This window comes from Leptonychotes weddellii, chromosome 10 (assembly GCF_054177405.1).
Source record: "Leptonychotes weddellii isolate Sample4059 chromosome 10, ASM5417740v2, whole genome shotgun sequence".
NCBI lineage: Eukaryota > Metazoa > Chordata > Mammalia > Carnivora > Phocidae > Leptonychotes > Leptonychotes weddellii.
The window spans coordinates 69,713,769-69,724,234 of record NC_138378.1 but is presented as its reverse complement, the minus strand read 5'-3'; the positions used below and the strand labels follow the sequence as shown (position 1 = coordinate 69,724,234).

At 37.3% G+C, this 10,466-nt stretch overlaps 1 protein-coding gene across 2 annotated transcripts; it reads left to right on the top strand.

Annotated features, from left to right (window-relative positions):
* The first annotated feature begins 891 nt into the window (after positions 1-891).
* TMEM17 (transmembrane protein 17) lies at positions 892-6,477 on the top strand. 2 transcript variants are annotated; one of them, XM_006733357.3, is made up of 4 exons: positions 895-1,107; positions 4,245-4,348; positions 4,529-4,642; positions 5,569-6,477. In XM_006733357.3, the coding sequence occupies exons 1-4, from the start codon at positions 1,008-1,010 to the stop codon at positions 5,845-5,847; spliced, it is 597 nt and encodes a 198-aa protein (XP_006733420.2). In that variant the 5' UTR covers positions 895-1,007; the 3' UTR covers positions 5,848-6,477. The 2 variants fall into 2 exon arrangements, with proteins under 2 accessions (XP_030884061.2, XP_006733420.2); XM_031028201.2 differs by lacking the exon at positions 4,529-4,642 and having other exon boundaries at positions 892-1,107.
* Positions 6,478-10,466: the final 3,989 nt, after the last annotated feature.

The window sequence follows — 10,466 nt, the reverse complement described above, 5'->3', positions numbered from 1 at the left end:
GCTCAGCGCAAAGCCCTACCCTGGGAGCTCCATCCCAGGACCCTGAGATCATGACCTGAGGGGAAATCAAGAATCCGCAGCTTAACCGACTTAGCCACCCAGATGCCCCACTTAAATAGTTTTTTAAAAAAGTAATACATCTTATTTGAGAAAAAGCTGGAAGATACAGAAATTTTTAAAGAATTTTAATCACCCACAACCCAGAAATAAATATTAACATTTGGATTATTTCCTTCTAGTCTTTTTTTTTTTAAGCCACAGTGCTTGTGCCACTTCCTCCACCTCTGCTTCTCACATATTCACACACACATTTTGCAAAATTAGGTTCACTTCTGTTTTTCTTATTTTTTTAAATTTTTACTTAAAGCTAATCCATTTAATCAAATTTTCATTGCAAGCATGTTTTTTTTAAGATGCAGCAATATATTCCATCAAATGTGGGGATGTGTGTGTATGTATATACATATATATACATACACACAGAGTTCTAGGAATATATATTATATATATATTATACATTATTTAAAATATTTTATTTACATGCCTACACAGTATATGTTAATAATAAAATAATACAAATTTAAAAATATATATTCCTAGGAAAGGAACCATCAGGTCGTGAACATTCTTTAAGCTCTACATTCGTTCTGTATTTCCTTCCAGAAAGCTTACATCGCACTGGCAAGGTGTGAGAGCTCCTTGTATCACAATCCAACCTCAGGTCATTTATTATTATTTCTATTGGTTTTTAAGATTAACAAAAAAAAGATGGTGGGGCTTAAAACAGGACTAAGGAATCTGCCGTTCCACACCCGGCTGAGGCGCTAGGCAGGACGCGACTCTCACCACACCTCTCCTTTCCAGGCGCTCGCGCCCCGCTCCTCTGCCTCGCAGTGCGGCCGCGCGTGCGCCTGGGCCCCAGCATCTCGCGCCGCCCGGTTGCCGTGGGAACCGCAGAAGGAGGCTGCGTCCGCAGACCTAGCTGTAAGCTGTACCGAGGCCCGGGCATGGAGCTGCCGGATCCGGTCCGCCAGCGGTTGGGAAATTTCAGCCGGACCGTGTTCAGTGACTCCAACCGGACCGGGCCGGAGTACAGCGAGGGTCCGGGTGAGTGGGCGAGGCCCAGCGCAGCGGGTATGGCCTGCGGAGGATTTGGCGCCGGTTTGGGAGTGGCCAGATTTTGCCCGGACCTAAAATGGCGGCCTCGCCTTCAGCTGGTTCTCCGCACTGCGGGGAAGCGCTCTGGAGGAGGGGCCGAGCCTTGGGCTGGGGTGGGGACTGGGACACCTCCAGGCCTGTATGCCCGACGGGTCCTGAGCTGGCGGTGCTGCGGCCTGGCCGGCGAACTGTAAGCCGAGCAGCTGAGGTGGCGCCAGCCTTCCTTAAGAACTAAAAATATAAAAATCCGCCTTCGCAGCCCATGTCCGGTTTCGCATACTTCGCGAAGGCCGACGGTGTTTTTCCTCTGCGACTGCCGCCCTGGCTTTTCGGGCCAGGTTAGAGTGAAAACAGCCCAGGCAGTCTCCTCTTCCCACTCCCCACCCTGGTTAAAATATCTTCTCCTTTTCTCTTATGGAAGAAGTGGAAAGAATTGCTTTAATGATCATTTTAAAAACCGCTATCCACTTCGGCATGGCAGCAGCCACACTAGCCTCGCTTTCAACAAAGCTCGCTCCCTTCCCTGCCGTCTCCAACCCCCATCCCCCATGTATAACTCTTACCCTAAATCTGGTAACAAAATACCACGGTGCTGCGTTCAACTTGACGGCAAGTGATCACTCAGTTTTCTCCCAGTTTCCCCTTCTTAAATCATGATGATAGCGTACTATCAACCAGATCCATGTGGTTTTTATCACTAAGCTCTGCTAGGGAATAGCAATCTTTTCCTCTTGCTTGGTTTAGGGATTTTTAAAAGAGAGCAGAGAAAAGTAAATTCCCATAGTTGCATTGTTCTCACCCTGAATTTAGGCCTCTTAAAGATTTAGGATGTACAGAGAAATCAATGTGAAAAATGAGGTTAAGTTTCTGATGCTAAAGCTAAGGCTTAACAGGCGCTGAAATCTGATGATGTAAGGTATCACTGGTCAGCGGACATTTTCTGTAAAGGGCCAGATAGCAAGTATTTTAGACTTTGCAGGCCATAGGTCCCTGTGGCATGCGTAGATAATGTTAAATGCATAGATGAGGCAGTGTTCCAATAAAACTTTATTTATGGACACTAAAATTTGAATTTCATATGATTTTCAGTGTCACCAAGTATTATTCTTTGATTAAAAATGTGAAAAACCATTTTTAGCTCACTTGCTATACAAAAACAGGCAGCTGGCTGGTAGTTTGCCTACCCCTGATTTATATAATGTTTTAATTTAAATTCCGTTTACAGAACTCAGCTTGTACTTTTGCAAAATTTAGTAAATTCATGTCTTGTGCTTTCAAGGTTCATTTACATATTAACTTGATTTTCAGTTGCTTGATTATAAGTTTGAAATGCTGAAATATAGACATAGCATAACTCTTAAGATGCTCATATACACAATTTCTTAACATAAAACTTCTTTGCAAAATTTGACTAGTTTCTGCTCCAAACATACTAAAATTTTCAGCTTAACTAATTTATCATTTTTTCCCACATTTTCTTCCTTGTGAATCCAAAGTAGGTTTGATTATTTGCACTGTATTTACAAGTGTATACCATTACCCTGTCCACTGACCAAGAGTTGTACTGTTGTTATGAAAAAAAATCCTAGGCTGGTGATTTGCCTTCAAGTTTAACAAATTTTAAGAATTCATTCTTTATCAGTGATAATTTAAAAAATAGGAATAAGCAAAATAAAAATAAATATAAGCAAAAGTAGATCATAATAACAGAAAAAAGCTAAAGGAAACCTTACTGTGAGAGTCCATGATTATTTCTTATATTTTAAAATTATTAAATGACATATAGTCAGCTGTAGAGAAAAAAATCTGTTTTTAAGAAATTTATTTTGGAGCCTTTATAAATTCTTACATTTAGGGCAATTGATTTCAAAATACATATCTGTTTTTAAATTGTTAGAATTTAGTCAAATTTAGGATGTATTTGAAGGGTTTAATTTAAAAAATCAAATTCTTAATTTGGGACCCTTCTCCCTTACATAGAAGCAAAAGGCATCTTGCAGTCAGCCTTAGATAAATGAAGCTCATGTATCACAAATGGCTACATTGATGTCTTTATGACATTACGTTTCCATTAATTCAGTCATTCTGCTTATGCATATTTGGTATGTACCCTGTATAAAGCAAGATTTTAGGTTCTGTGAGGGTCTCACATTTGGGTGGAATGTAGTCTGTGCTTACAATGAGGCTGTGTATTAAGTAAAAGAGAAGGAAAGGGAACTAATGTTATTGAGTGCCTACTAAGTACCAGGCGTGGTAGGGTGAAATAATTCTGTCTCTAATCTTCACAAGCAAACTGTGAGGTACTTTCAATGTTACCATTTTACAGATGAAGAAATTGAGACAATTTCTGATTGAGAAATTAATCAAAAAGGTTCAATAACTTATCCCAAGTCTGGCATCCAGGGTTACAGGGGTATTTGAGGAGTTACGGGTTTACTTGGACTCCAAAGCTCATGATCTCTTCAGCACACTAGACTGTGTCTAGAGTGAAGGGATGTGGTTCTTTGCTAACACTTTCTTACACACAGGTTAGAGATAAGTACCTAGAGGGGAAGAGATTTCTGCTGGGGTGCGAGAATAGGATCAAGAAAGGATTTGTGGGAAAAGTGGCATTAAATTGAGTATTAATGAATGGGTGGGATTAGGGTATGCTGAAGAGGGGTATGTCTATAATTTAGTTTTTGTATGAGATTAGTTTTTATGTGAGAGATTAGTTTTTATGTATTTTATAGGCTCTTCACATAGAACTCTACAAAAGAGGTAATGATCATTATTATCTGTTCAATAGGATTCATACTGATATTCCACATTTAATCTATACCAATGGTGTGTAAAAAAGTTGACAGGCTGTAATGGCAAAAATGATAAAGTAATTGAAAAATATGAAACATACCCCCAAGAACTCAATACATGAATTAAATAGTATTGTGATGAATATTTCCTTTCACTGTCAGTGATTATAAATAGGCTTAAAATTTGGAGTTTTGTTGAACCAACACTGTAGTTATTAATTTTAAGAAACTAAAGGACTTATAGGGCAGTGACCAAGATGAAGAGTTTGTTCTTTTTCTCTGTTTCTTTTGTAGATAATGAAATGGTGTCCAGTTTGGCATTGCAGATGTCACTTTATTTTAACACTTACTTTTTCCCACTTTGGTGGGTAAGCAGCATTATGATGCTTCAGTTGAAGGTAAGTCTGTGCTTTAATACTTCTGCTGAGATCTCTTCTGCCCATCCCTGGCATTGTTACATTGTCAATAAAATTAAAGTTCTTAATATTTGTTTTCTATTTCAGGTCAGTTTTACTACATGTGAGATTATACAAACATGTTTATTTTTGTGTGTTTTGGTTTTTTGGTTTTTTTTTTAGTATTCAATCCTGCCCGATTACTACAAATTCATTGTGGTCACTGTTATCATCTTAATAACCTTAATTGAAGCTATCAGGTTGTATCTGGGCTACATGGGGAACCTACAGGAAAAGGTAGGCTCTTCTTCCCTTTCTTTCAGTGCAACCTGTAAAGGCAATATGGTTTTCATAGCGAGGAAAAGGCAGAGAGAGGTGGTGGAAGGAGCAAAGGCCTGCCTCCAACTTGACTATTTCTGTCACTGTAGTCTGTTGGCTGAATCTCTTGAGCCTTGGTTTCTTTGTATATAAAATGGGGAAAATATTTACTCCAAGTTTTGTTGGGATTAAATGAAATAATTTGTATAAAGTACCTGAACATAGTAAATAAATACTTAAGAATTGACAGTTTTCCCTCTTCTCACCAGTCTTGAAAATACTTGGTCAACTAAACATGTTTAAATCCTGATTATGAAAATGGGGGGAAATTATAAATTCAGGAATCTTATGCCAGGCACACGTTTTCTGAATCGTCATGCTGCCTAAGTATTTACAGTTACCAGAGCTTAGGGATAATGCCTGAAGATTTCTCTAGTTTTCTAGGCCCTTCATAATTAGGTCCCACCCACAGGCCTCACTGTATTTTTTGCTATTTCCTAACGCAGGCATCCATTCCAGGCTGACATGTTGATTCCTAGTCATTCCCATTCCACATCTTTGCTTACTTACTTTCTTGTCTCTTCCTCCTTCTACCCAACTTTAAAAGCCTACATCCTTGGATTCTTTCTTTTACCTACCCTAATCACTCTCTTGTCTTATTTCTTTTAGTATTTAGTTCATACCACTAAGTGGTGCGTTTAATAATTCACTAAGGTATATCATTCTAGCATTGCTGCATCAGTTAGTTTTCACTTTTAATCTGGACTGTAAATTCTTTGAGGACAAGGACCATGTTATATTCCTTTTGAATTACAGAGCTCATAATGTAGGTTCATAGTGCTGATCTGTATAAACAAAAGACTGTCCTTTACTGATCTGATTACTCTTGCTATGTGTCATTGCAGGTTCCTGAGTTGGCTGGCTTTTGGCTTTTGAGCCTTTTATTGCAGCTGCCTTTAATTCTCTTCTTGCTCTTTAATGAAGGCCTAACAAATCTGCCCTTGGAAAAAGCGATACACATCATCTTCACTTTGTTCCTTACTTTCCAAGTTGTTTCAGCCTTTCTTACCCTGAGGAAAATGGTAAATCAGTTGGCAACTCGTTTCCACCTCCAAGACTTTGACCGGCTCTCTGCATATAGAGGGGGCATGACAAGAATGAGATCCTGTGTAGAAGAGATTTGACTCAATGCTGTTGAGTGAAAAGCTGAAAGATCAGCTTTTCTACCAGACTGTAAAGAGGAAAACATCAGAGTTCTAGCATGAGAAGGACAAAGCAAGTGTTTTGAACTGTATATTCTCTAGGTCTGAAATTCCAAAGTTGGGGGCAATGATGACTGTACAGTACATGAAAATAGTAAGTCAACCCTAAAGCCTAGATATTGTCCACCTTGTGCTAAATATCTTAATATTTTTGCCCACTTTTCAGGTGTGTAGAAACTGGTGTTGGTAGTCACAGTTTACCAGCCTTACGGGAATATTTCTAGTTAGCACCTAAAACTAGAAATGTGTATATTTCTTTTAAACTTGTTGGCTGTTCATGTCTTGGCAGTATATCTGAAGCACATGGCAATTCTTGTCAATATTCTGGTGTATTAAACTATATTTGTAAGTCAAGACACCAAATTTTCATGTCTGCTAGGGTTAAATTCTAACCCTACTCTTAGCTTGTATACTGAGGTCAAAAACAGGTGGATTATCATGGTATTTAGGAAATCATAAAATTGTAATTTTTATAAAACCATGTTCATGGTGGTGTGCAAGATGTCTTTATAGTAAATTATGAAATATTTATGTTAAAGTATTTGCAACAAATCATTCCTGTCTCGTATAATTCTTTCGGGCTATGGGTTTATTATTTTTATTACAGGGTTGTCAGGGAAGGAAAGAGAAAAATATATACATTAGAGAGCCTTTTATGTAGTGAGCACTGAACTAGGCACATTAACCCTTGTGATCTCATCTACTAAATCAGTGTTCACTGAAGAGCTCATAGCCAGTAAATTTACATGAGGCTTGACTTGAAAAGTAGGGTTCTTCTTAATACACAGTGAGTGCTGAGATGGGCAAGGGGACTATACTCATGATCTTAAATCAGCATGTTCCCTTGCTAATAGGAGAAACCTATTTAAGGAAGTTCTGTTAAGAATAAAGCTGCATGGGTGTATCTGAACATTATTTTTAGTGATTATTGGATTGTCTTCAGAGATATAATATTTTCTTCTTTCCTACAGGGAAATGTGCCTTTATAAGTAATGTATTTTACTGAGAGACAGTTGTAGTTACATTAAAAAGAATTCCTTTCAGTTTTCATTTTCTGTGATTCCGGCTTGTCCTAGTATCCCCCTGTTTTGCTTATTCTTATATTGCTTAATTTTTGAAAATGTTTTTACTTCCCATTCTTAATTACACCTGACTAAACTAATTGTGCTAATTTTATTATTTCTGCTTCCTATTATTATATATAAAGTTCAGTCAAAGACTTCTCCCCGGATGCACTGGCTGTTTAACTTCTCCCTTCTACTAAAGTAGTTACTCGATATACTCCAATAATTTGAAATTCAAAATACAATAATGTTTGGATATTTTTCTAAAACTTACATTTGTTTGCATTTGTTTCCAGATGGGAATAGATAGGTGATTCTATAAGAAAATATAAAATAAGAACATTAAGTCTTTGAAGCAGATAAACTAAGGGATGATCAAGAAAGACTATTTAACAGCTGTTTCCAGACTTTCATCTTAAATATCAGAGCCTCTGATACATTTAAACTTTAATTTAATTTTAAAAGATTAATAGCTAAAATATTAGGGTCAATCAAAAAAATTTAAAGGCTATAAAAATTTTGGTAAAATGATTTATTAAAATTTTCTATAAAATTTTTTTTGCTATAGTAAATATATTGCTTAAAATGCAAATATAATAAGGGTGGGAAAAAGAAAGAAAATCAGTTGAGAACATGACCAAGTCATTTGTTTTTTCCTCTAAACTATGAAACCCTGATTTTGTGTCAGGCTGAAAAATATTTCCTGTTGGAGGATACCTGGTTCCCTATGGAAGCATATGAAAATTGAGGGAGAGAAGATATTTACATGTCAACTTTTGGAGTTCATGCAGTCCTTGTTTTTATTTTATTTGAATAAGTTTGTCTCTTCTTAATTCCTACTACATCTCTCTCTAGGAGTCCACAACACTGTTCTGAAAATTTCTCGTTAGGATGTTGACCTTCACAAGTATTTTGTATTTCACATATTTTTTATTCCAGAGGCTTTTTCTCATCACAGACAAGGTGGATGCAAATTTCTGTAGATCAGAATGATTTTTAAAAATTGGATTTTCATCATCATGTGTTTGAATGCCTAGTATATGAAAGGGCACAGGGGAGGGTTCCAGACAACTAAGACCACTCCCGCTGCTCAGCTGTATGATGTGGGAGGTACAATATTTGCAAGACATCCCTAAGACAAAGTAGGAAAGTCTAACTTCATCAGGGAGATGCACTGAACAATTTCTACCTGATAAGTAGCTGACAGATAACAGTCCTTCACTTCCAGCACATCTCCCCTCTTTGTTCCTAGCATCTAGTATCCGGGATTATTAGTATGTTGGCCCTTCATCAACATTACTTAGCAGATGCTATTCCTCTCATTGTCAGAGCACAAGAAGGGAACATGGTGAGGGGTGCTGGGGGTGTGGTTAAACACATACATACTTGCACTTGCCTGTGAACAAGAACAAATGTACTGTCTGGTAGGAAAGGCAGATGAACAAATGAGTGATAGCACAATATAATGGGCACTGCGGGATTACAGAGAAGGGACATAGAGAAGATGGAGAATCTGAGAAGCCTTCCCAAAGGAACACTTGAGATTTGAAGAATGAGTAGGTATTAACTGTTCATTTCAGGATGAAGAGACAGAGATAATAGTGACTCAGAGTATGGTTTCAGGTACTACATGGAGTTTGGTGAAGTTGGTGGGGAGGGTACATGAGAAGAAAGGACACAGAATAAGATAGAGAAGCTTGCAGGGCACCTTGGTGGCTCAGTCGTTAGGTGTCTGCCTTCAGCTCCGGTCATGATCCCAGAGTCCTGGGATCAAGCCCCACATTGGGCTCCCTGCTCCGTGGGAAGCCTACTTCTCCCTCTCCCACTCCCCCTACTTGTAGTCCCTCTCTCGCTGTCTCTCTCTGTCAAATAAATAAATAAAATCTTAAAAAAAAAAAAAGAGAAGCTTGGGAGCAGCTAGTAAGCTAAAAATTTTAATATTCTGAATCCCTGAGTGATTTAAACAGTGGAGTATCACAAACAGATTGAGGTTCCAGAAAGATCTCTCTGAAGACTGTGGAAATGGATTGAAAGTTTGGATTAGATGTTGATTTGATGGAAGTAACTCTGGAGAGAACAAAGTTTTAAAAAAATCACTTTATATTTTAAAATAGGTATTGAAAGTTTTTTCCTAATGCAATTTTTTTGCGGATTACACACAATGCTAAACACAATGACGCCCTCACTGTCTTATTGCCCCTTGCCAGTTGTTAGTTTATTACTAGACTTAAATAGAGCTCTATCTGAAATAGTCTTACACATTTTATTTGACATAACCTAAATAGGTTCTTAATTTACATCAGTTAAAATTATAGCTTTTAAAAACTCAACTTTTAAAAGAAATTTAATCAAGATTTTGAGAGTAAAGAAAAATCATCTCTAATTTTACCACCCTAAAATAAGCACTTCAGCAAATGTCATGTTTCCCTGCTGTTTTCCCTTTGTAAATTCTAAAAACATAGTTGTGATCATTGGCACTTACAATTTTGCACTCTGTTTTTCTGAAAACATAAATATTTACCCATCTTTCTACCTGGTCACATAGCCATCATCTTAAATGATTGCACAATATTCCATCAAAGAGATAGATGCTAATTTTTTAAACTTCTCTCCTATTGGATATTTGCATTGTTTTCTTCTTTTGCTTTTATACATAACATTGTAATGAGATCTCATGTATGTTGCTTTTTCTACATCTTAAATGACTCTTTTTAATTAATAAGCTAGATTCTCAGAAGTGAAATTGCTGGATCACAGGGTATGAACATTTTTAAGGACTCTTGATGCATGATGCCAAGTTATAATATCCACTTTCTGCCATTTACCACTCACACTTCTAAAGATAGTACAATGAAAATTTTGATAAGGACAGACTTATGGACCTTGGTTACCCATTCATCTTTGTATTTCTGAGTGGCTACCACAGGTACACTGAATCTCCTAAGGAGGAAAAAAAACAAAACAAAAAACAAAACCTAAAAGCTGTGAAAGAAGTGCAAAGAATTAAAAAAAAAAAAAAGATTTTTGAATTAAGGGAAAACTGATAAGGGACAGGAAAAGGATTAGGCAAGCTGGTCGCAGTCAGCAACAGTGAGATGTGACACAATAAAAACTGGGTCATTGAGTTGGGACAGCCCTAGGACATAAAAAGACTGAAATGAAGTAAAGCTCTGGATTACTTTGTTCTTGAATATTGAATTTTTTCAGAAGCATGGAGCATGAAATATTATAGTGATAAGCCAAGATTGGAAACATAGCCAAGAAAAAGAGGTCTTTAAGGGATTGTTTAAAATGTGCTGGAGGGATAATTTGGTTTGGTCTTAAATGGCTCAAAAAGTAAATTGACATAAAGCTTTTGCATAGCAAAATAGGCATGGAGGCAGAAAGCAAGGAGGCAAAGGGAACAGTGGACCCTATTTGTAAATTTGTTATAGTGTAAAACATTAGATTTCGGTCCTAGAAAATGCTCCTCAGGAA

Bases quoted from the DNA above. Each gene is read 5' to 3' on its own strand.
- TMEM17 (XM_006733357.3), top strand. From the start codon at position 1,008: ATGGAGCTGCCGGATCCGGTCCGCCAGCGGTTGGGAAATTTCAGCCGG. The intron at 4,349-4,528 runs GTAAGTCTGTGC...TTTTTTTTTTAG, and splicing joins TTATGATGCTTCAGTTGAAG to TATTCAATCCTGCCCGATTA. The intron at 4,643-5,568 runs GTAGGCTCTTCT...GTGTCATTGCAG, and splicing joins TGGGGAACCTACAGGAAAAG to GTTCCTGAGTTGGCTGGCTT.